At 45.7% G+C, this 24423-nt stretch overlaps 1 protein-coding gene across 4 annotated transcripts in view; it reads left to right on the top strand.

The window, feature by feature from the left end:
- The window catches only part of ddx42 (DEAD (Asp-Glu-Ala-Asp) box helicase 42), a 115940-nt gene that overhangs the window by 59060 nt on the left and 32457 nt on the right, over nt 1–24423 (top strand). For all 4 annotated transcript variants that reach the window (XM_078529873.1, XM_078529876.1, XM_078529874.1 and 1 more), the window contains 2 exons: nt 19719–19895; nt 23715–23843. In XM_078529873.1, coding sequence (XP_078385999.1) covers nt 19719–19895; nt 23715–23843 — 306 coding nt within the window. The remainder of the gene's footprint in view (nt 1–19718; nt 19896–23714; nt 23844–24423) is intronic.

Below are 24423 nucleotides of genomic sequence, written 5' to 3'. Positions count from 1 at the left end.
GGCTGAACTTGTTCTCACACTGAACAATTTCTCCTTTAACTCCTCTCACTTCCTCCAAATAAAAGGTGTGGCTATGGGTACCCGCATGGGCCCCAGCTATGCCTGTCTCTTTATGGGGTATGTGGAACATTCCTTGTTCCAGTCCTACTCCGGCCCCCTCCCACAACTCTTTCTCCGCTACATCGATGATTACTTCGGTGCTGCTTCATGCTCTCGTCGGGACCTGGAAAAATTTATTAATTTTGCTTCCAATCTCCACCCCTCCATCATCTTCACATGGTCCATCTCTGACACTTCTCTTCCCTTCCTTGACCTCTCTGTCTCAATTTCTGATGATAGACTGTCCACCAATATCCATTACAAGCCTACCGACTCCCACAGCTACCTCGACTACAGCTCCTCACACCCCGCTTCCTGTAAAGACTCCATCCCATTCTCTCAGTTCCTTCGCCTCCGTCGCATCTGTTCTGATGACGCTACCTTCAAAAACAGCTCCTCTGACATGTCCTCCTTCTTCCTTAACCGAGGTTTTCCATCCACGGTCGTTGACAGGGCCCTCAACCGTGTCCGGCCCATATCCCGCGCATCCTCCCTCACGCCTTCTCCTCCTTCCCAGAAACATGATAGGGTCCCCCTTGTCCTCACTTATCACCCCACCAGCCTCCGCATTCAAAGGATCATCCTCCGCCATTTCCGCCAACTCCAGCACGATGCCACCACCAAACACATCTTCCCTTCACCCCCCTTGACAGCATTCCGTAGGGATCGTTCCCTCCGGGACACCCTGGTCCACTCCTCCATCACCCCCTACTCCTCAACCCCCACTTATGGCACCTCCCCATGCCCACGCAGAAGATGCAACACCTGCCCCTTCACTTCCTCTCTCCTCACCGTCCAAGGGCCCAAACACTCCTTTCAAGTGAAGCAGCATTTCACTTGCATTTCCCCTAACTTAGTCTACTGCATTCGTTGCTCCCAATGCGGTCTCCTCTACATTGGAGAGACCAAACGCAAACTGGGCGACCGTTTTGCGGAACACCTGCGGTCTGTCCGCAAGAAAGACCCAAACCTCCCTGTCGCTTGCCATTTTAACACTCCACCCTGTTCTCTTGCCCACATGTCTGTCCTTGGCTTGCTGCATTGTTCCAGTGAAGCCCAACGCAAACTGGAGGAACAGCACCTCATCTTCCGACTAGGCACTTTACAGCCTTCTGGGCTGAATATTGAATTCAACAACTTCAGATCTTAAACTCCCCCTCCCCCCATCCCCACCCCGTTTCTTCCCCCCCCCCCACCCGCCTTTTTTTTCAATAATTTATATAGATTCTTCTTTCCCCACCTATTTCCATTATTTTTAAATCTAAAACTAAAACCTTTAGTCTTTCCACCCCACCCCCACTAGAGCTGTACTTTGAATATCCTGTCTTGCATTCTTAATTAGCACTTTTCTCAGACAAAGACCACCACCTTCAACACCTCTTTGACCCTTTTGTCTCTGACATCTCTTGATTATCTGCTCACACCACACCCTCAATGTGTCTCTTCCCCCCCACCCACCTTAAACCAATTTATATTTCTCCCTTGTTGAAACTATGCTTCAGTTCTGCTGAAGGGCCATGAGGGCTCGAAACGTTGACTGATTTCTTCTCCGCCGATGCTGCCAGACTTGCTGAGTTTTTCCAGGTAATTCTGTTTTTATTTTGTTTTGGATTTCCAGCATCCGCAGTAGCTTTTAGCTTTTTGTTTTTATCTTTGTGTTTGATTGACTGCCACCTCTCTTCAAAAAAATGCCCTCTTGGAAGAAGTATGGTTCTGTCCTCCGACAGGATTTCCGACTGTCTCTTCTGCCCTGCTCACCTTCATTGCTTTCCATTTCTCTCCTGGTGTTTGACAAGGTGTTTACTAAAACCCGCTTTCACAGCCATATCTCCTTTCTCAGTGACTGTCTCCGTCTCCGACTCACCCCACGTGGATTTCAACTGAAATTCCATCCCTCTTGTTTCGAACCCACCCAGGATTACAGGTATCTCCGGGACATAAAACGTTTCTCGGACTGCTGTTCCCGTCGCATTCTGAGATCCACACTCAGTGCCATGCGCCGCCATATGAACACACTTGACCTCTCCCTCCAGCAGCACCGCCGCACCCTTTTTCAAAGCTGCGCGTGCCCCCAGTTTCATTTTATTCTTCGCCTCATCCGTCGCCTCAACAAGAAACTTTTTCTCTTTCTCTCAAGTGCTAAGGAACGCAAGCTCCAACAACTCATCGACTCCAACACCCATCGGGGACCCTCCACCCCTGCTTGTCCCTCCGTCCTCACCCCATCTTCCAATCCCAGCCCCAGCCGCATATTCACTATACCCCCTGACCTTCCCCTCTCCGATGCTGAACGTTCAGTGCTCAGCAAAGGACTTAGTTTCATACCCTTACGCCCTCATCTCAATGAATTTCGGGCTCGGCATGATGCTGAACTCTTCTTCCGCCGTCTTCGTCTCCGTGCTCACTTCTTTGGGCAGGAGTCCTCTCCCCGTTCAACGGATCCTTTTACCCACCTCCAATATTCTCCCTCCACTTGGACCCCTCCCTCTGGATTCTTACCTTCTCTTGATCTTTTCATTGAGAACTGTCGGCGTGACATTAGCCGTCTCAATTTCTCTGCTCCTCTCACCCATTCTAATCTGTCTCTCTCTGAACTCACTGCACTCCGTTCTCTCAGGTCCAACCCCAACATTGTCATCAAACCCGCTGACAAGGGTGGTACTGTTGTTGTCTGGCGCATTGACCTCTACCTCGCGGAGGCTGAGCGTCAACTCGCAGACGTTTCCTCCTACCTCTCCCTGGACCATGACCCCACCACAGAACATCAAGCCATTGTTTCCAGGACTGTCACTGACCTCATCTCCTCTGGAGATCTTCCTCCCACAGCTTCCAACTTGATAGTCGCCCAACCTCGGACGGCCCGCTTCTACCTCCTACCCAAAATCCACAAACAGAACTGTCCTGGCAGACCGATCGTGTCAGCCTGTTCCTGCCCCACGGAACTCATTTCTCATTATCTTGACTCCCTTCTCTCTCCCCTTGTCCAGTCCCTTCCCACCTACATCCGTGATTCCTCTGACACCTTACGTCACATCAACAATTTCCAGTTCCCTGGCCCCAACCGCTTCCTCTTCACCATGGATGTCCAATCCCTCTACACCTCCATCCCCCACCAGGATGGTCTGAGGGCCCTTAGCTTCTTCCTTGAACAGAGGCCCCAACAATCCCCATCCACCACTACTCTCCTCCGTCTGGCTGAACTTGTTCTCACACTGAACAATTTCTCCTTTAACTCCTCTCACTTCCTCCAAATAAAAGGTGTGGCTATGGGTACCCGCATGGGCCCCAGCTATGCCTGTCTCTTTATGGGGTATGTGGAACATTCCTTGTTCCAGTCCTACTCCGGCCCCCTCCCACAACTCTTTCTCCGCTACATCGATGATTACTTCGGTGCTGCTTCATGCTCTCGTCGGGACCTGGAAAAATTTATTAATTTTGCTTCCAATCTCCACCCCTCCATCATCTTCACATGGTCCATCTCTGACACTTCTCTTCCCTTCCTTGACCTCTCTGTCTCAATTTCTGATGATAGACTGTCCACCAATATCCATTACAAGCCTACCGACTCCCACAGCTACCTCGACTACAGCTCCTCACACCCCGCTTCCTGTAAAGACTCCATCCCATTCTCTCAGTTCCTTCGCCTCCGTCGCATCTGTTCTGATGACGCTACCTTCAAAAACAGCTCCTCTGACATGTCCTCCTTCTTCCTTAACCGAGGTTTTCCATCCACGGTCGTTGACAGGGCCCTCAACCGTGTCCGGCCCATATCCCGCGCATCCTCCCTCACGCCTTCTCCTCCTTCCCAGAAACATGATAGGGTCCCCCTTGTCCTCACTTATCACCCCACCAGCCTCCGCATTCAAAGGATCATCCTCCGCCATTTCCGCCAACTCCAGCACGATGCCACCACCAAACACATCTTCCCTTCACCCCCCTTGACAGCATTCCGTAGGGATCGTTCCCTCCGGGACACCCTGGTCCACTCCTCCATCACCCCCTACTCCTCAACCCCCACTTATGGCACCTCCCCATGCCCACGCAGAAGATGCAACACCTGCCCCTTCACTTCCTCTCTCCTCACCGTCCAAGGGCCCAAACACTCCTTTCAAGTGAAGCAGCATTTCACTTGCATTTCCCCTAACTTAGTCTACTGCATTCGTTGCTCCCAATGCGGTCTCCTCTACATTGGAGAGACCAAACGCAAACTGGGCGACCGTTTTGCGGAACACCTGCGGTCTGTCCGCAAGAAAGACCCAAACCTCCCTGTCGCTTGCCATTTTAACACTCCACCCTGTTCTCTTGCCCACATGTCTGTCCTTGGCTTGCTGCATTGTTCCAGTGAAGCCCAACGCAAACTGGAGGAACAGCACCTCATCTTCCGACTAGGCACTTTACAGCCTTCTGGGCTGAATATTGAATTCAACAACTTCAGATCTTAAACTCCCCCTCCCCCCATCCCCACCCCGTTTCTTCCCCCCCCCCCACCCGCCTTTTTTTTCAATAATTTATATAGATTCTTCTTTCCCCACCTATTTCCATTATTTTTAAATCTAAAACTAAAACCTTTAGTCTTTCCACCCCACCCCCACTAGAGCTGTACTTTGAATATCCTGTCTTGCATTCTTAATTAGCACTTTTCTCAGACAAAGACCACCACCTTCAACACCTCTTTGACCCTTTTGTCTCTGACATCTCTTGATTATCTGCTCACACCACACCCTCAATGTGTCTCTTCCCCCCCACCCACCTTAAACCAATTTATATTTCTCCCTTGTTGAAACTATGCTTCAGTTCTGCTGAAGGGCCATGAGGGCTCGAAACGTTGACTGATTTCTTCTCCGCCGATGCTGCCAGACTTGCTGAGTTTTTCCAGGTAATTCTGTTTTTATTTTGTTTTGGATTTCCAGCATCCGCAGTAGCTTTTAGCTTTTTGTTTTTATCTTGGAGAAATTAGTGTTGTTCTCCTTGAAGCAAAGGAGATTGATGGGAGATTTGATAGAGGTGTACAAGTTTATGACGGGTTTGGACAAGGGAAAACTGTTCCTATTAACTGATGGTACAAGGGCTAGGGGGGCACAGATTTAAGGTTTTGGGCAAGAGATGCAGAGGCAATAGTGAGAAAGAACTTTTTTACTCAGTGAGTGGTAATGACCTGGGACCCACTGCCCATGAGGTGGTGGAAGCAGAAATGATCGATGATTTCAAAAGGAAATTAGATAGACACTTGAAGGAAATAAACTTGCAGGGTTATGGGGATAGAATTGTGCAGTGGTACTGACTGGATTGCCATACGATGAGTCGCCATAGACTCGATGGGCCAAATGGCCCCCCTCTGTGCTATTTATGACTCTATGACTCCAGATTTATGATACTACTTGGGTTTACGAGACCTTAAGGATAGAAATGAAGTGAAGGATAGATGTAAAAACAAAAAGCTAAAAGCTACTGCGGATGCTGGAAATCCAAAACAAAAACAGAATTACCTGGAAAAACTCAGCAGGTCTGGCAGCATCGGTGGAGAAGAAATCAGTTAACGTTTCGAGTCTTCATGACCCTTCGGCAGAACTGAGTATAGTTAGGAGAAAGGTGAAATATAAGCTGGTCTAAGAGAAGTTGAGGGTGGGATGATTGTGGAGGTAAGCAAGCAGTGATCGGAGCAGATAATCAAAAGATGTCACAGACAAAAGGATCAAAGAGGTGTTGAAGGTGGTGATATTGTCTAAGAAAAGTGCTAATTAAGAATGGAAGACAGGATACTCAAGGTACAGCTCTAGTGGGGGTGGGGTGGAAAGACTAACAAAGTTTTAGTTTTAGATTTAAAAATAATGGAAATAGGTGGGAAAAGAAGAATCTATATAAATTATTGAAAAAAAAGGGAGGGGGGAGAAACGGGGTGGGGTTGGTGGGGTGAGGGGGAGTTTAAGATCTAAAGTTGTTGAATTCAATATTCAGCTCGGAAGGCTGTAAAGTGCCTAGTCGGAAGATGAGGTGCTGTTCCTCCAGTTTGCGTTGGGCTTCACTGGAACAATGCAGCAAGCCAAGGACAGACATGTGGGCAAGAGAACAGGGTGGCGTGTTAAAATGGCAAGCGACAGGGAGGTTTGGGTCTTTCTTGCGGACAGACCGCAGGTGTTCTGCAAAGCGGTCGCCCAGTTTGCGTTTGGTCTCTCCAATGTAGAGGAGACCGCATTGGGAGCAACGAAGGCAGTAGACTAAGTTAGGGGAAATGCAAGTGAAATGCTGCTTCACTTGAAAGGAGTGTTTGGGCCCTTGGACGGTGAGGAGAGAGGAAGTGAAGGGGCAGGTGTTGCATCTTCTGCGTGGGCATGGGGAGGTGCCATAGGTGGGGGTTGAGGAGTAGGGGGTGATGGAGGAGTGGACCAGGGTGTCCCGGAGGGAACGATCCCTACGGAATGCCGCCAGGGGGGGTGAAGGGAAGATGTGTTTGGTGGTGGCATCATGCTGGAGTTGGCGGAAATGGCGGAGGATGATCCTTTGAATGCGGAGGCTGGTGGGGTGATAAGTGAGGACAAGGGTGACCCTATCATGTTTCTGGGAAGGAGGAGAAGGCGTGAGGGCGGATGCGCGGGATATGGGCCGGACACGGTTGAGGGCCCTGTCAACGACCGTGGGTGGAAAACCTCGGTTAAGGAAGAAGGAGGACATGTCAGAGGAGCTGTTTTTGAAGGTAGCGTCATCAGAACAGATGCGACGGAGGCGAAGGAACCGAGAGAATGGGATGGAGTCCTTACAGGAAGCGGGGTGTGAGGAGCTGTAGTCGAGGTAGCTGTGGGAGTCGGTAGGCTTGTAATGGATATTGGTGGATAGTCTATCATCAGAAATTGAGACAGAGAGGTCAAGGAAGGGAAGAGAAGTGTCAGAGATGGACCATGTGAAAATGATGGAGGGGTGGAGATTGGAAGCAAAATTAATAAATTTTTCCAGGTCCCAACGAGAGTATGAAGCAGCACCGAAGTAATCATCGATGTACCGGAGAAAGAGTTGTGGGAGGGGGCCGGAGTAGGACTGGAACAAGGAATGTTCCACATACCCCATAAAGAGACAGGCATAGCTGGGGCCCATGCGGGTACCCATAGCCACACCTTTTATTTGGAGGAAGTGAGAGGAGTTAAAGGAGAAATTGTTCAGTGTGAGAACAAGTTCAGCCAGACGGAGGAGAGTAGTGGTGGATGGGGATTGTTCAGGCCTCTGTTCAAGGAAGAAGCTAAGGGCCCTCAGACCATCCTGGTGGGGGATGGAGGTGTAGAGGGATTGGACATCCATGGTGAAGAGGAAGCGGTTGGGGCCAGGGAACTGGAAATTGTTGATGTGACATAAGGTGTCAGAGGAATCACGGATGTAGGTGGGAAGGGACTGGACAAGGGGAGAGAGAAGGGAGTCAAGATAACGAGAAATGAGTTCTGTGGGGCAGGAACAGGCTGACACGATCGGTCTGCCAGGACAGTTCTGTTTGTGGATTTTGGGTAGGAGGTAGAAGCGGGCCGTCCGAGGTTGGGCGACTATCAAGTTGGAAGCTGTGGGAGGAAGATCTCCAGAGGAGATGAGGTCAGTGACAGTCCTGGAAACAATGGCTTGATGTTCTGTGGTGGGGTCATGGTCCAGGGAGAGGTAGGAGGAAGTGTCTGCGATTGTTCCAGTGTTGTTCCACTGAAGCCCAACGCAAACTGGAGGAACAGCACCTCATCTTCCGACTAGGCACTTTACAGCCTTCTGGGCTGAATATTGAATTCAACAACTTTAGATCTTAAACTCCCCCTCCCCCCCATCCCCATCCCGTTTCTCCCCCCTCCCTTTTTTTTCAATAATTTATATAGATTCTTCTTTTCCCACCTATTTCCATTATTTTTAAATCTATAACTAAAACTTTGTTAGTCTTTCCACCCCACCCCCACTAGAGCTGTACCTTGAGTATCCTGTCTTCCATTCTTAATTAGCACTTTTCTTAGACAATATCACCACCTTCAACACCTCTTTGATCCTTTTGTCTGTGACATCTTTTGATTACTGCTCCTATCACTGCTTGCTTATCTCCACAATCATCCCACCCTCAACTTCTCTTAGACCAGCTTATATTTCACCTTTCTCCTAACTATACTCAGTTCTGCCGAAGGGTCATGAAGACTCGAAACGTTAACTGATTTCTTCTCCACCGATGCTGCCAGACCTGCTGAGTTTTTCCAGGTAATTCTGTTTTTGTGAAGGATAGATGTGCTGATGAGGTGTAAGATTGTACTGTGTTACTGTTGGAGCAGCTCTGGGAAAAGCATGAAATTTGAATGCAGGATCTGAAGACCTTGCCGTACTAATTTTAATGTTTGGCCCTCTCTGGCTAGGAAATTTTCCTCAGAACCAAGAACATGGGAACAAGAGGAGGCCATTTATTCCCTTGAGCCTGTTCCACCACCATTCAATAAGGTCATGGCTCACCTTCGACTTAACTCCATATACCTTTGCCTCTTACCCCTTAATACCTTTGACCAACAAGAACCTATCAACCTTTGTTTTGAAATTTACAGTGGATTTAGCATCAATTGCTATTTGGGGAAGAGATTTCCAAACTTCTGCCACCCTTTGCATGTAGAAGTTTCTCTTAATTTCACTGCTTAAAGGCCTGACTTTAATTTTTATGCCTCCTTTTCCTAGACTTCCCAGCAAGCAGAAATAGTTTCTCTCTATCTACCCTATCTGTTCCCCTTAATATTTTGAAAACTTGGATCAACTTTAATCTTCTAAATGCCTAGGAATGCAACCCTAGCTTGTATAATCTCTTCTTGTAGTTTAACCCTGGGAGTCTGCAGGTATCATTCTGGTAAATGTATGCTGCACTCCCTCCCAGGCCAATAAACCCTTTCTTAGGTGTGCCTAGAACTGCTCATGGTACTCCAAGTGTGGTCTAACCAGAGCTTTAAATAGCTGAAGAATTACTTCTACCCCCTCATATTTTAGTCTTCTAGATATAAAGACCAACATTCTGAAAACCTTTTGAATTATTTTCTGTACCTGTTCATGGAAAGTAATGATCTATATACCTGGATCCCCAAGTCTTTTTGGACCTCCAGTGTTTCTCACTCTTCACCATTCAGAAAGCATCCTGTTTGATCCTTATTAGGTCCAGAGCGAGTAACCTTCTGCATTGAAATCCATTGCCACAGTTTTGTCCGTTCACTTAATCTGTCAATCTCTCTTTGTAATTTTATACTTCAATATACATTGTTTACAATACCGCCCATCTTTGTGTTTTGTATGTGTGCCTTACTATCCCATCATCATGTTATTAATAAATATGAGAGTAGTTGAGGCTCCATTACAGATCCCTGTGGGACACGACTAATAAATAGAGTACTTGCCCACTATGCCTACTCTTTGACTCCTGTTGCTCAGTCAATTTTCTAACCAGGTCAGTAATTTGCCTTCAGTTCCATGGACTTCATAACAGACTGTTGGCTAAATTTTATCAAATGCCTTCTGGAAGTCCATATAAATAACATCCATAGACATTTCCCTGTCCACTACTTGATCAGGCATGACCTACCTTTTATAAATTCACGTTGGCTCTTTGATCAGCTGAAAATTTTGCAGTGTTTAGTCACGCTATCCCAACTGACTCTCTTAATTTTCCAACAACAGATGTTAAACTAACTGATTTATAATTTCCTGATTTCCCCCTCTTACTTTTCTTAAATAGCTGAGTGACATGCGTAATTCTCTAATCTAAAGGAAGACGCCCTAATTGCAGGAGCTTTGCAAGTGCACTAGCCATAATCTTCCAATGTTCTCACCTATTTTTAAAACCCTGGAATGGAAGCCATCCATTCAGGGGATTCTTCACTCTTCAATGCGATTATTTTCGTCATTACTGTTCTTTTACTAAAAACTTTGGCAATTCCCTGGCCCTGATTCAATATTAGTTTCCTTGAGATGTCTGCATGCTGTCCTCCTTCTCTGCTGTAAATACTGACGTGAAGCAATTATTCACTATGTCTGACATTTCCCTATTTTCAATGATCATATCATCCTTATCAGTTTTTAAGGGGCCCACTTTACTATTGACCCTCTTTTTCTTAATATCATTGTAAAAAATGTTGAAATTGATTTTGATATCCCTTGCAAGTTTCTTTTCATACCCCCTTTTGTGACTCACTCTCTCTTTTGTCACCCTTTGCTACGCTTCATATCTGCTATTTTTTTGCATTTTTGAATGCTGTTTCTATCAGTTTTATGTTGTCTCTTACCTCTTTTTAGTTGTTGGTGACTGTCTTTTCTGGCAAGTAGAGCTCTTGCCCCTTTGGAATATATCACATTACTTTATTTTTTTGAACACCTTCCACTGATTTTCTATTTTACCATGAACAGAGTTCCCCATTTTACTGTGGGCACTCTGCCTCTTCCTGTAGAATTCAACATTACCTAAATCTGGAATCTTAGATGTTTCACATTTCTTCCTTGCATACACTAAGTTGAATTCGATCATATGATGATTGCTATTAGATAAATGTTCATGCACCATTAGGCTGTTAACTAGATCTAGCTCATTACTCATTATTAAATCTGATATGACATGCCCCTATTGGCTACAAATCTTATTGCTGCAGAAAACTATACTGTACTCGTCTACTTATTCCAAGCTATATGGAAATTAAAATCCCCCATTAAACCCAATCTGTCTTTGCAGCATACTTATTTAATCTCATCAAAGTAATTTTTGTCCTTAATCAGTAAGGCTACTCCTCCCCATCTACCATTTTCCCTATCTTTCCTGTATATATTCAGTTCTGACCACCTTGAGCTATGCCACAGTATTGACTATCGTCTCATATCCACTAAGTTGAACTTGCAACTGAATTCATTCAATTGCACTTTGTGTATTTTATAAAGAATGCTAATTTGGGCCACACACCATAACCTATGCACCTGAACTAATGTTTTACTGTCTGGTTTCTTATTTCTATTGTTTTAGTTTTCCCTTTACCTGTAGTGTCTATAGCACAATTTCCAACTGTTACTGCCTTCCTTTTTTTTAAACTATTCTTTGAACTATTCCACATACTATCTTTTCTACTTGCGCTGCACCCCACCCCGTCCCACTTTTGACTGCCTTATTTATCCTTTCTGCTAGGACCCTAGCCCCAACCCACTTCAGGTGGAATGTGTCCCTGGAGTACAGTTCCTCCCTGTCCCAATACTGGTGGCAGTGCTGTTCAGCAGAACACTGCTCCCCTGTATGGGCAGAGCATAGCCGCACAAAATGCTTGGACACTGTCCTCAACACATCAATGTGGATCACCAGTGGCATGCTTAAATCAACACCTGTACAATGGCTCCCAGACCTGTTTGATATCCTATCCCCTGATGTGTGGCGGAAGGCAAAAACGCTTGAAGTGTATGACTGTATTAAAGCCAACCCAGAACTGCTAATCGACAAAGATCTTCAGAATCTACCTTTCAGAATCAACTCAAATCACACAAACCTTTCTATGAGCATTGCAGCTTTTGACAAAAAGACCAGATAGCACAACCTCTGGGCTGATAACTGATATTGGCAACAAAAATCTGGTGAGTTGTCCAATAGTAGAGCCTCCAGGGTTTAATCTCCCTCAAACAGTGGTCTACACTCAACAGGATCCGCACTCTCCATACAAGGACATCACATCTTTTCCACAAATGAAATTTCGAGGACAGCCCAGCTTGTGACTAGTCACCCAAATCAGACCGTTCATCACATCGTGAATGAATGGGGCCGATGAAAATTTGCCTCAAAATTCAAAGCGATCACCTAACAACACACAGTGCTGTGACTTGATTGTCCAGCTTGAATTTAGACTTATAAAGCTATAAGATGTCATACACAAGAAAAAGACTGGTACCAGTGTTCCATGAAATGGAGACCCCTCTTTTCTACAGCACACTGTTATCTGCATCTTCAACTCCCTAATCTGCTTACCTGTGTGTCAATTTGCTCATTTTTCGGTATCAATCTGGAGATTATAACCCTTGAGATCTTTTAATTTAGCTCCTAGTTCTTTGTACTCTCCAAACAAGATCTCTTGCCTACTCTTCCATATGTTTTTGCTCCTAACATGGATCACAATGACTGGATCCTCTCTTTCCCTTTCTCTCTCTCCAATATCCTGTCAAGCTGGTTCCAGATGTCCCCCACCCTGGTTCCAGGTAAGCAACATAGACTGTGGGACTCTTCTTCCTGCTCATAAAAGATGCTATCTGCCCCCCCTAATTATTGAATCCTCTACAACTGTAGCAATAAACTTCCCCTCCTCCTCACTTTGGACAGTCTCCTGATCTGCATCCTAATGCTCTGCATTCAAGTCATTCTTCCTACAGTCTTTTCCTCACAGATAGCAAGTACATTGAACTTGTTGAGTAGGATCAGTTTCTACAGTTCATCGTTCTCTATCTTACCTGAGTTCCCCTTACTCTGTACACTATTGGTCACACCACCCACCCATTCTGAACCTGTACCTCTCTCTGAGGTGTGACCGAAGTCTAGAGCAAACTGTCCAGATACTAATCCCCCTCTCCTATGGGTCAGAGTGTCTTCAAATCATACTCAACCTCATTGACCCTGAGCTGGAGAAATTCCAGTTGGAGACATTTACCGCATATTTGCTTGGGACAGTCTTGCTATCCACATATTTCCACACACTTTAATCCAGGCACACAGCCTGCACTATCATATCTTAGTCTAGGTTATTTATGTTATCAATATGCACTTTTAATATGTACTTTTCAGAACACTGTGACGCTGGTTTTTGGCTAAGTCTTTTTATTGATGATCATATTGATGACCACTTTAACAAAATTAATAAATCATCTTTACATGTTAATAATTTACTGATGATATTAAATCTTTGCAGCTTCATTCAGTTTGACCTTATTGATGCCTAAGGGCTATTTACCTATGTTCTTTTCAAGCTGCGCTGGTGCACAGCAGCAAACCAGAACACCACACAATTCAACAGACTGCACAAAACATAAAGGAGTTAGAGGGAACATTGCTCTTTATGAATCCATGACAGTCAGCATCTAGCCCTACTCTCCTATTTGTTGATTTTTAACCCACATTGAGATTGATTGATGCCATATGTGCATGAGCACCAGTTCAATTTACCAATCAGCTCTTGTAAAATTCTAAGTGGGACAGCACAGGACCAATGATGCTTCACTCTGTCCAAGGCATTAGGAGTTCTCTGGACCATTCATGGTTTCTGTTAGCCATGTTTAATCTGGGAGCTTTATCAATGCAAGGCAACAATGAAATGACCTGAAACCATTGCCTCCTGAAGTTGGGGTGCCAAACAGCCAATGAAGTGGGAATTTTTGTGTGGGCAGTCTTTTGGCCACCCCACTTCCTGAGGATCTCTAGGCTCTCCTTTCCTTTTCATTTCTGCTTCTGTTGGAATGTGTAAAGAAAGAAAAGAACTTCCAAAGCATTTATATAGCACTTTCCACACAGCAAGAACCCACAAATAGCAATGAAATAAATGAAGGGATCATTTGGGTTAGGTGTTGCTTGAGTGATAAATATTGGTGGAACGCCAAGAGAACCCTCCCCCCCGGCTCCCATCTCCCCCCTGCTCCTCCAACCTCCCCCCCACCAACCCCCACTATATCCTTTGAGGACTTTGGAAGTAGCTTTGCAAGAGTGGGAAGTCTGATATGACTGCCAGACCCAACTGAGGTGATGCATTGGAGGAGGATGGTTTAGTCAATAGTGTCAAAGGTAACATGTAATGCAAAAATGGAGGAGTTACTTGCGGTACAGCCAGTGACATCAACATGACCCCTTTTGATTTTCATCCGACCTGAGAACCTGCCTCATTTAAGTGTTCTTTAATAAGACCAGACCAGACAGATATCCTCTTTAACTACAGGATAGCTGGTCAGTTACTGTGTTTGTTGTATTTGACCCTGAAAATGTTGATGGGTCCTGGGCATTGGTATTGGAGGTGGTATTTGCAGGTCAGCAAATCTCTAGAAAGGTTATATTGTATATCATGTTACTGTTGGATAAGATTAGGTTAAACTGTTAATCTGTTGTTTGATGTTACAGAAAGCTCAAAGGGAACTCTGTTCTGTGCACTGCAGGCTGGGGAGTCCTGACATTAACAAGATTTTTAATTTTTCAATTGAATAATACAGAACTAACCTCTCGAGGTTATCATTCACTTAGATCATGACTGATCTATATCGTAACTCAATCTACTGGGGAAGTTAATGGAATTGAAAGTTGATCAATCCCCCAGACCTGATGATCTGCATCCCAGAGTGTTGAAGGAGGTGGCTGTAGAGATAGTGGATGCACTTGTAGTCAGCTTCCAAAATTCTATAGATTTTGGAATGGTTCCTATAGTTTGAAAGGTAACAAATGTAGCCCCACTATTTAAGAAAGGAAGGAAAGAGAAATGAGGAACAACAGTATGGAACAGTAGTATGGAAAATGCTAGAATCCATTATAAAGGATGTGATAACTGGACACTTAGGAAATAATGGTAGCACTGGACAGAGTCAGTGTGGAGTTATGAAAGGGAAATCATGTTTGACAAACCTGTTGGAATTTCTTGAGGGCGTATCTAGCAGAATAGATAAGGGGGCATCAGTGGATGTGGTGTATTTGGATTTCCAGAAGGCTTTCGATAAGTTCCCACACAAGAGATTAGCAAACAAAATTAGAGCACATGGGATTGGGGAGTTATATACTGGCATGGATTGAGAATTGTTAACAGATGGAAAACAGAGAGTAGGAATCAACAGTGTCCAGGTAACTCTCCCCCTCCCTGATGTGTCGCAGTGTCCGAAGTTCAGATCCAGCTCATCAGCTCTGAGCCGGAGTTCCTCGAGCAACCAACATTTGCTACAGATGTGGTCACTAGGAACCACAATGGGGTCCACCAGCTCCCACATCATGCAGCTACAACACATCGCCTAGCCCTGCATCTCTATTTTATTTGATTAGTTTTTCAATTTTAAAAAAAATTTCCTACTGCTTCCCAGCGACAGTGACTGCAGAGGACACTCTTCCCAGACTGCTTCATGGCGACGGTGACTGCAGAGGATGCTCTTCCCAGACTGCTTCATGGCGACAGTGACTGCAGAGGGCACTCTCCTCAGACTGCTTCACGGCGACGGTGACTGCAGAGGGCACTCTTCCCAGACTGCTTCACGGCGACAGTGACTACAGAGGGCACTCTTCCCATACTGCTTCACGGCGACGGTGACTGCAGAGGACACTCTTCCCAGACTGCTTCACGGCGACGGTGACTGCAGAGGGCACTCTTCCCAGACTGCTTCACGGCGACAGTGACTGCAGAGGGCACTCTTCCCAGACTGCTTCACGGCGACAGTGACTGCAGAGGGCACTCTTCCCAGACTGCTTCACGGTGACGGTGACTGCAGAGGACACTCTTCCCAGACTGCTTCATGGCGACGGTGACTGCAGAGGATGCTCTTCCCAGACTGCTTCATGGCGACAGTGACTGCAGAGGGCACTCTCCTCAGACTGCTTCCCGGCGACGGTGACTGCAGAGGGCACTCTTCCCAGACTGCATCACGGCGACAGTGACTGCAGAGGGCACTCTTCCCATACTACTTCACGGCGATGGTGACTGCAGAGGACACTCTTCCCAGACTGCTTCACGGCGACGGTGACTGCAGAGGACACTCTTCCCAGACTGCTTCACGGCGACAGTGACTGCAGAGGGCACTCTTCCCAGACTGCTTCACGGCGACGGTGACTGCAGAGGACACTCTTCCCAGACTGCTTCCTGGCGACGGTGACTGCAGAGGACACTCTCCTCAGACTGCTTCCCGGCGACGGTGACTGCATAAGACACTCTTCCCAGACTGCTTCCCGGCGACGGTAACTGCAGAGGATACTTTTCCCTGACTCAGATGTCCCTAAATGTTTAGTACATAGAAAACCTGTGGCGTTGCCCCTATCCTTGGCTTCCACTGCTCCTGCTCTCTCGCCTCTTTCCCTTGCACCTATCCCTAAGTCGATAGCCATGGAGGTTGCTACACGTTGTCATACAGGGAATGTAACAAAGGTTCAGCAGACTGATTCCTGGGATGGTGGGATTGTCCTATGAAGGGAGATTGAGGAGACTGGGCCTGCATTCTCTGGAGTTTAGAAGAATAAGAGGCAATCTCATTGAAACATACAGAGTTTTTACAGGATTCACCAAAGTAGATGCAGGAAGGATGTTTCCCCTGGCTGGAGTCTAGAACCAGGGGACCCGGACTCAGAATAAGGGGTAGTCCATTGAGGTCTGAGATGAGGAGGAATCTCTTCACTCAGCAGGTGGTAAATCTGTGGAATTCCCAACCCCTAAGGGTTCTGGAGGCTCAGTCCAGTATGTTCAAGGCAGAGGCCAGTAGGTTTTTAGAGATTAAAGACATTGAGGGGTGTGGGGATAATGCAGGAAAATTGTATTGAGGTAGATGATCAGCAATGATCTAATTGAATGTTGGAGCAGGCACGAGGGGCCAAATGGCGTACTCCTTATTTTATTCTTTCACCAGATGAGAGCGTCGCTGGCTGGACCAGAATTTATTGCCCATCTCTAATTGTCCTTTAGCAGCTGTTGATGAGCCACTACCTTGAACCGCTGCAGTCCATGTGGTATAGGTCCACCCACAGTGCTGCTAGGAAGGGAGTTCCAGTATTTTGACCCAGCGACAGTGAAGGAATGTTCCAAGTCAGGATGGTGTGTGTTTTGGAGGGGAACTTCCAGGTGATGCAGTTCCCATGTATCTACTGCCCTTGTCCTTCTAGATGGTAGAGGTTGCAGGTTTGGAAGCTGCTGTCAAAGGAGCCTTGGTGAGTTGCTGCAGGGCATCTTGTAGATGGTACGCACTGCTGCTACTGTGTGTCAGTGGTGGAGGGAGTTAATGTTGAGGTTGGGGCACCAATCAAGTGAGCTGCTTTGTCCTACTCCTATTTCCTATGTTCCTATGTTTCTTACCCACAAAACAACTGAACAAAAAATATTGATCACAGTTCTGAAATTTTCCATCAACTTAAAATTGAAAAATAGCTTTTCCGGGGGCAGATTGGGGTGAATTCCAGATTTCCATTACCCTTTTATGTGAAGAAGTGCTTCCTACCCTTCTGATAAGCCAAGCTATAATTTTAAGATTACGTCTCCTTGTTTAAGTCTCCTCCAGTGGGTTAGAATGAAGTGCTGTGCGTTCAGCAGGTGTCTATGTGTCTGTTGTATCTTGTGCAAAGTTTTGGTTCTAAAATAAGTCCCATTGAAGCATTTTGTAATTTCTATATGACCAAATTACAACTACAGATTTTCTTGATTTAGAAATGCCTCTAAATGGGTTAATATTCATTCTGCTTTTAAATACTGAAGTGTGGAGTGTTACAAGGGAGATCAGCTCAATATACTGGTCCCCTTTTTTGGGGACCCTTACTTGAGGAAGGATATAGTTGCACTGGGGGTGGTTCAGAGGAGGTTCACTAGATTAATTCCAGAGATGCGGGCCTTGCCTTATGAGGAGAGATTTAGCAGTTTAGGCCTATACTCGCTAGAGTTTACAAGGATGAGAGGAGATCTAATTGAGGTATATAAGATGCTAAAGGGGATAGACAAAGTAGAGGTGGAGCGGATGTTTCCCCTTGTGAGGCATTCTAGAATGAGAGGCCATAGTTTTAGGCTAAGGGATGGCAGATTTAAATCAGAGATGAGAAGGAATTACTTTTCTCAAAGGGTCGTGAATCTGTGGAATTCACTACCTCAGAGTGCAGTGGATGCCGGGACGCTGAATAAATTTGAGGAGGAGATAGACAGATTTTTAATTAGTAACGGGTTGAAAGGTTATGGGGAGAGGGCGGGAAATTGGAGTTGACGCCGAAATGAGATCAACCATGATCGTATTGAATGGCGGGGCAGGCTCGAGAGGTTGAATTGCCCACTCCTGCTCCTCGTTCTTATGTTCTTATGTACTGCCTACAGTGTGTAGGTTATGTCTTAAAATTCTATGACAAATAATACAGCATATAGTAATAGTTTTGGTGTTGCACTAAGTTTAAAAAGTAGGGGGTTCAAACCCATTCCAGGATTTGAGCTCATGTTCTAGCCTGACATTTCAGTGCAGCAGATGGGTTGTGCTGTTCTTTAGATGAGATGTTAAATGGAGGCATGATCCACCTGTTCAGCTGAAAATAAGAGATCTCATGACACTATTCAAGCAAGAGTAGGGCTTTCTCACAGTGCCCTCAAGCACCACCAACAAAAACACGTTACCTGCTTAGTTGCTGCATTGTCATCTGTAGGACTTTGCTGTGTTTGGAGAACAGCACATCCTAAGAAAATGTACAGTTCCATTTCAATGAAAACCTGTCTGCCTATATTTCTGTTGACACTGACCTTTTAACCCAATGCTTATTGATTGTGCTTAACGGTAATTTCAGGATTTTCTTTCTATCAACATAACTATATTAAATTTTATTTATGTGCTGCTAATCCTGATTAAACTTAAGAGATAGCTTTTTAGTATTGTATCGTCTCTTGTTGCCCATGTAATATAGAATGGTAGCACTGTCCAGACAATAGGTTTTGCTTCTCTGGCAACCAGTACAAGTGGAATGCCAATGGATAAGAGGCTGCCTTGGACCAAAGGGACCTGCAGGAGTGTAGTATTTGCCAAATTGGAACTCAACATAGAGATTCAACTCCAAATTGCAGGGTGTTACAGTGAGTTTGAAACTGACTTGGCTGTGGTACCTGGATTCAACTCTAATCTAGCCTAATGATATCAAATTCTCCGCTCTTCTGACTGTAAAATTGAATTTCGACTTCATTTGGATTTCCAGCTCCACACTCCTGACCTCTGCCAACCTAGTGTGGAAGTAGGAGGGTAAATCAGAGGGAATTATGGTGAGTTTGGGTTTGTACCTGTCCAATATAATGATTTACAGATCCTGGATGGGCACAGCTCATTGAGAGGGGCATTGGGGGCAGTTGGTCTTGCTGCAGAGGGAACATGGTATGTCTACTGGTATGTTTGAGGCCTTTTGTCACCAGTAGGCACCTCATGTATAGAATATCTAATAACCAATGATAATGTTGTGACTTAGTTGGGAAGGTGCCCATTGTTTATATTGCATTTCTTTTATTTTGATTGGACCTTAAATTTCCGCCTTGTATTATTTTGCCCTAAAAGCAGTATTTATCCCAATGTCATCCTCATTGGTCTGAGCTCAGGACTAAAGCTCTCTCTAATTTGGCGCTAATTGGAACAAAGTGAGTAGTAAGGCCTCGAGATATATGGTGTCAGAAGTGGTGCAGTAAGGGCTGCTTTTAAGATTGGCCTGAGGCATAATGTTGACATCGAGTGAAGGAACCTTTGCTCTGTGTTTCTCTGTGTTCTACCAGTGCTTGAAGCTAACTCTAGAAGCCTATTGTAGGAAGTGTTTAATTTATATATATTAATATATATGAATGTACGAACAAAATATATGAACAAAATTCATTTAAAAAAGCCTTGAATTGCTTAGATTGTTATAAAGTAAGATGGTTATCAAAGGATTAACTCCATTGAACTCATTATGTATATTTGTTTGAACGCAGGGCGTCCCCATTGCGCTGAGTGGGAGAGACATGATCGGCATTGCCAAAACTGGGAGTGGTAAAACCGCAGCCTTTATCTGGCCGATGCTGATTCACATCATGGATCAAAAGGAGCTGGAGCCAGGGGATGGGCCTATTGGTGTGATTGTTTGCCCAACCAGAGAACTCTGTCAGCAGGTACAGTCAATGATGCTAATCCATGAAAGCAGTTGGAATCTTATCTGCATACAACTGACAACCAGGGCAGCATTATTTAGGAACAAAATAAATGATAATGTCTTTGGAATCGGTGCCTTCTCAAAGTTAAATTAAAAATCCTTGAAGAAATTATTGTTCCTTAGGCTTTAAAGTTCTGCCTCTGAATGTTAAGACTGAGGAATCAATTTTTAAAAATCCCTGATAACTATGAATCTGCAGCAGGAATACCTGAAATAAGAAGACAGAAACTGCAGGTCATTCAGCATCCATTCTGTTGAAGGGTCCAGCCTGAAACAATGGGCTAGATTTTGTCAAAAAGGTGGAGGCAGGCATATCAGCAGTTTCTCAGAACCGTTCTGGTCTGCTGCCATGTTCCTGCTGTTTTTAGCGAGGGGGCTTCTGGGGGTGACAGCTATCCAAATGTTAATGGCAGGTAGCTAATTCAGTCAGTTCAGATGCCAGTTGAGGGCACTCTTCACCCACGATCTGGATTTTCCAGATGGCAGTCATGCTCCCAATTTGGCTGGAGCCTGTAACTGGAAGACTGGCTCCTGATGGCAGGCTGGGGGGTGTGGGCCCACATGTGCATTCTGCAAAGAACCCAGCATGGACCCTCTGGGCTGTGATGGCCATAGCCCTGCTACCATCCTGTGCAGTGATAGCCTGTCAGCTATGGACATTTTTTTTTGTTGAATGTTCAATTTTTCAGAAGGCATCTGCATGTAGAGCAAGCTGGAGCAACTTTTTCGCATGAGGAGTGACCACATTTCAAAATTTTTTTCACTCAAGGGGCAGATGTGCAAATTTTGGAAGGATGAAGTTTGGCACAACATGAAACGTGGGGCAGAAATTTGTGCTGAGCAGGCGGGCACACACCCAACCCGCTCGAGCGTAAAATGACGCGCGATGACGCCAGGCAAGCGTCCCGACATCATCGTGTGCTCACACAATATTTCGGTAGGCGGGTGTTGGCAGAGCGCCCACCAACAATTAACAGGCCAATTAAGGCCATTAAAGTTCTAATTGAATGAAATTTTTCACGGGTGGGATGAAGTTTCCAACAGGAATTAAAAATTAAATTAAAAATGTTCAAATTCATTCATAACATGTCCCTGCTCATCTGACAGAGTTAGAAGGGGTCATGTTTTTAACATTGCTGACTTTTTTATTTTTAATGTTATAAATCTTCAGCTCCCTGACAGCATGCACGGGCTTCGAACTCGCCCTCCTCCCTCCTCCCACCTCCACCCAGGCAGTACTGCAGAGCGCCTTTCACGCTGGCTGCCTGTTAATTGGCCAGCCAGTGGGAAATGCCAACTGCTCCTGGGCCGGCCTGCCGCTCCCGCCCAACCAGGTAAAAATCCTGGCAATGAAGTTAGAAAAAAAATCTGAGGTATGAGAAAAACAATATGCTGAGCAAAAAGAAACAACATGCTGAGCAAAAAAACAATGTGTAATAAATAAAGACGAGTATCAGTGTGTATGTGTGTGTGTGTGTCTGGCTCACTCAATAACCCTCACCCTTGGTGAAAGTGGGTGAGAGTACACGTTGGTGTGTGGGGGTGAATGAGAATTCTGATACTGGGAGTGAGCCAGACTTGTGCACATTCTGTACCTGGACACGCCACCTCTCCTTGCTCTCTCTCTTTCTCCCCCTCACACACTCTCTCTCTCTCCCTCTCTTTCTCCTTCTCACACACTCTCTCCCCCTCATGCACACTCTCTAAGCCCCACACTCTCTCTAACCCGCTCACACTCTTTCTCTCTCCCCTCACAATCTCGCTGTCCGCCCCTCATTCTCTGTCCCCCCTCGCACACTCTCTGTCCCCCCTCGCACCCTCTCTGTCCCCTCCTCGTGCTCTCTCTGTCCCTCCCCCTCTCGGCTCCACCCTTGTGCCCTCTCTCCTCCCCCCTCCCCCAGTGCCCTTCTCTTCCACACCCCCCTCCACCCGCACTCTTCTCTACCCCTCCTCCTTCCCACGCTCCCTCGATGTTTGGAGCCTCAATGTTCAGACTGATCCCGTCTTGGCCTCACATCCACACATACAGCAGGGTTCACAGATAGTGATCAGGTGGTGTGACTAATATCTAGAGCTGAGGCCAGTTGCCGTAGCCCCACTTATGACCATTGCCGATACTAGCTAACTCAGCATTGAGCTGGTCTCAAACAGAAACTGCTGGAAATACACAGTTGTCTCTGTGGAGAGAGAAACAGAGTTTACATTTCAGGTCTATGATCTTTCACCAACAGACCTGAAACGTATAGTATCTTTCTCACTACACAGATACTGCCAGACTTGCTGAGTATTCCCAGCATGCCTTTTTCTTGTTCATCCTGTATATTTCTGTAGCTTTAACCTTAGCTTGCATTGGTGCGGATGACTTTTTGCCCGGCTCCATCATAACTAGTAATAAAGCTATGTTGACACTGATTAAATTATCCAGGTGACTTATTCCTTGTCTATTGTACTGAATCTGAACTGGTCCTAACGTGGAAGCCTTCCACTATGATAAAGGCACCAAAAACATCTTCCCTTCAGCCCCCCTGGCGGCATTCCGTAAGGACCGTTCCCTCTGGGACACCCTGGTTCACTCCTCCATCACCCCCAACACCTCAACCCCCTCCCACGGCACCTTCCCATGCAACTGCAGAAGATGCAACACCTGCCCCTTTACTTCCCTGGACCCCCCCCCCCCCCCCACATCATCCAAGGGCCCAAACACTCCTTTCAAGTGAAGCAGCGCTTCACTTGCACTTCCCTCAATTTGGTCTACTGCATTCGCTGCTCCCAATTGCCTCTACATTGGAGAGACCAAACCCAGACTGGGTGACCGCTTTGCTGAATACCTTCGGTCTGTCCGCAAGCATATGACCCAGACCTTCCTGTCGCTTGCCATTTCAACACACCACCCTGCTCTCGTGCCCACATGTCCATCCTTGGCCTGCTGCAAATTTCCAGTGAAGCTCAACACAAACTGGAGGAACAGCACCTCATCTTCCGATTAGGCACTTTACAGCCTTCCGGATTTAACACTGAGAACACTTAAGACTCAACAACTTCAGATCATGAACTCTCTCCTCCATCCCCACCCCGTTTTGATCCCCCTTTTTTCTATATTCATTTTTATTTCTATTTTTTTTCCATTTATTTTCATTATCATTATATTTAAAATTTATTTCCATTTTTATTCATTGTTTTATCCCCAGCTTTTATCCTATTTTCACTGTCCCTTCCCCACACCACTAGGACCATCTGTCACTTTCCAGAGAGCTTACCCTGGTATCACATTCTGCTTTCCACTCTTAATGTCACCATTAGCACCTCCTTTAGCCAGCACCACCACTATTAACAACCCTTTGACCTTTTGTTTATGACATCTTTTGCAATCTCTCCTTTGCCTCCACCTATCGCTGGTCTTCTATCCAGCTTCACCTGTTCCAACCCCCTTAAACAGTATAAATTTCACCACATCTCTACTTCCCTTTAGCTCTGAAGAAGAGTTGCATGGACTTGAAATGTTAACTCTGTCTTTCTCTCCACAGATGCTGTCAGACCTGCTGAGCTTTTCCAGCATTTTTTGGTTTTGTTTCAGCCTTCCACTATTGTTTGTTATGCTTTTCTTATGCTTATCAACAGGAGATCAGACTGTTCTGTTTGGCAATGCGAGTATGGCGGTTACTGTCACAGCCATTTCCCATTATAGTGTCTCATCACTAAAATACACTTTGCATGATATGATTTCTGCAATTCTCCCTGTATGTTCACACTAAATTAGCTCACTTCCTGTAATGTACAGATTCATTCTGAGTGTCGGAAGTTTGGAAAAGCCTACAACCTGAGGTCAGTGGCCGTTTATGGCGGAGGCAGCATGTGGGAACAGGCAAAGGCTCTACAAGAAGGAGCAGAAATCGTTGTTTGCACACCGGTCAGTACAAAAAAATGGAGAACCTTGAGCGACTTAGTGACAGAATGCTTTCCAGAGCAGCAGGTCAAAAGAATAAATATCAAAATTATTGCTACTATCAAAATTTGTGGAGTTTCCAGTGCAGCAGTTTATAAAATGAAGTGTTTGTGAGAAGAAAAATAAAGCCTTGTATTTATAAGCGCTTTTCACAAGCACAGGATGTCCGAAAGCACTTAGCAATTATAGCCAATGAAATAGCTCGAACTGTAGTCAATGTAATTTAGGAAACGCGGGAAACAATTTGCATGTAACAAGCTCCTACAAACAGCAATGTGATAATGATCAGGCAACTAGTTTTTGTGTTATTGAGTAAGGGATAAATATTGGCCAGGACACCGGGAGTAATTCTTCTGTTGTTCTTCGAAATAGTGCCACGGGATCTTTTACATCCACTTGAGAGGGAAGATAGGGCCTCGTTTTAATGTCTCATCCTAAAGATAGCACCTCCCAACAGAGCACTCCCAAGCTACCGCTTGGCCTTGATTTTTGTGCTCAAGCCTTGAAGTGGAACTTGAACCCACAGCCTTCTGGCTCAAAGGCG

The sequence above is a fragment of the Cetorhinus maximus genome, chromosome 25 (assembly GCF_964194155.1).
Source record: "Cetorhinus maximus chromosome 25, sCetMax3.hap1.1, whole genome shotgun sequence".
Taxonomy (NCBI): Eukaryota; Metazoa; Chordata; class Chondrichthyes; order Lamniformes; family Cetorhinidae; genus Cetorhinus; species Cetorhinus maximus.
Note: the sequence above shows the minus strand (reverse complement) of the source record. Positions and strands in the feature narration are given on the sequence as shown.